At 56.0% G+C, this 906-nt stretch overlaps 1 protein-coding gene across 1 annotated transcript; it reads left to right on the forward strand.

Moving 5' to 3' along the window:
- Positions 1-539: 539 nt before the first annotated feature.
- Positions 540-902, forward strand: LOC103918898 (homeobox protein Hox-C9-like; the record flags this gene model as incomplete). Its single annotated transcript, XM_009326317.1, has 1 exon — positions 540-902. A coding segment is annotated over exon 1 (363 nt), but the record flags the coding sequence as incomplete, so codon positions are not given.
- Positions 903-906: the final 4 nt, after the last annotated feature.

The raw sequence follows: 906 nt of genomic DNA on the forward strand, positions 1-906 counted from the left end.
ACCCCCCCCCCCCCCCCCCCCCAAAGCTCCTTTCTCCAAGTGGGGAACCCACCTCCACCGCGCTTCTCCCCTCTCCCCTTCCCACCGATATTCAATTTAATGTATCCATTAGAGGCTAGAAGCTGCAGAAGCAAAGGACAGAGACAAATTACGTCAAGAAATAGTTCCTGGACTACCTTCCACAATTACCTTCCACCTTCCTCGGCACCAGGGCAAATCTCCCCCCCGGCCCGCGGGCAGAGCATCCCCCGGCTGAGGACCGGCCGAGCCTCCCTCCTCCCCATCTCCGCCCCATTTCCATCAGTTTTAGGAAAAGCCGGGTGGCGTTATTACCAAAAGAGAAGAAGGGGGAAAAAAAAAAAAAAAAAAAGAGAGAAAAAAAAAAAAAACAACTCCGGGAGGATCACCGACATAGTTTTTGTGAATCACGTGAGGGCGGGCAGCCAATGGCACACTGGGAAAGGCTGAAAAAATAATTACCTGCCCTGATTGTTCTATGAGAAGATAAAAAGTACACATACAGTTCATACAATAATCTTATGAATGTAAAAGAGGGGGGAACCATGTCGGCTTCTGGCCCCATAAGCAACTACTATGTTGACTCCTTGATAAGCCACGAAAACGAAGAGCTCTTGGCCTCCAGGTTCCCCAGCACTGCCTCCCACCCGGCTGCTGCCCGACCGTCAGGATTAGTCCCGGACTGTGCCGACTTTCCGTCCTGCAGTTTCGCCCCCAAGCCGGCCGTTTTCACCACCTCCTGGGCTCCCGTCCACTCCCAATCCTCCGTGGGCTACCACCCCTACGCTCCCCAGGCGCCCGTGGGGGCCGAGCCCAGGTACATGCGGACTTGGCTGGAGCCCCTCGCCGGGGCCGTCTCCTTCCCGGCCTTCGCCCCCGGTGCTCGCC

This window comes from Pygoscelis adeliae, unplaced genomic scaffold (genome assembly GCF_000699105.1).
Source record: "Pygoscelis adeliae isolate BGI_AS28 unplaced genomic scaffold, ASM69910v1 Scaffold1696, whole genome shotgun sequence".
Taxonomy (NCBI): domain Eukaryota; kingdom Metazoa; phylum Chordata; class Aves; order Sphenisciformes; family Spheniscidae; genus Pygoscelis; species Pygoscelis adeliae.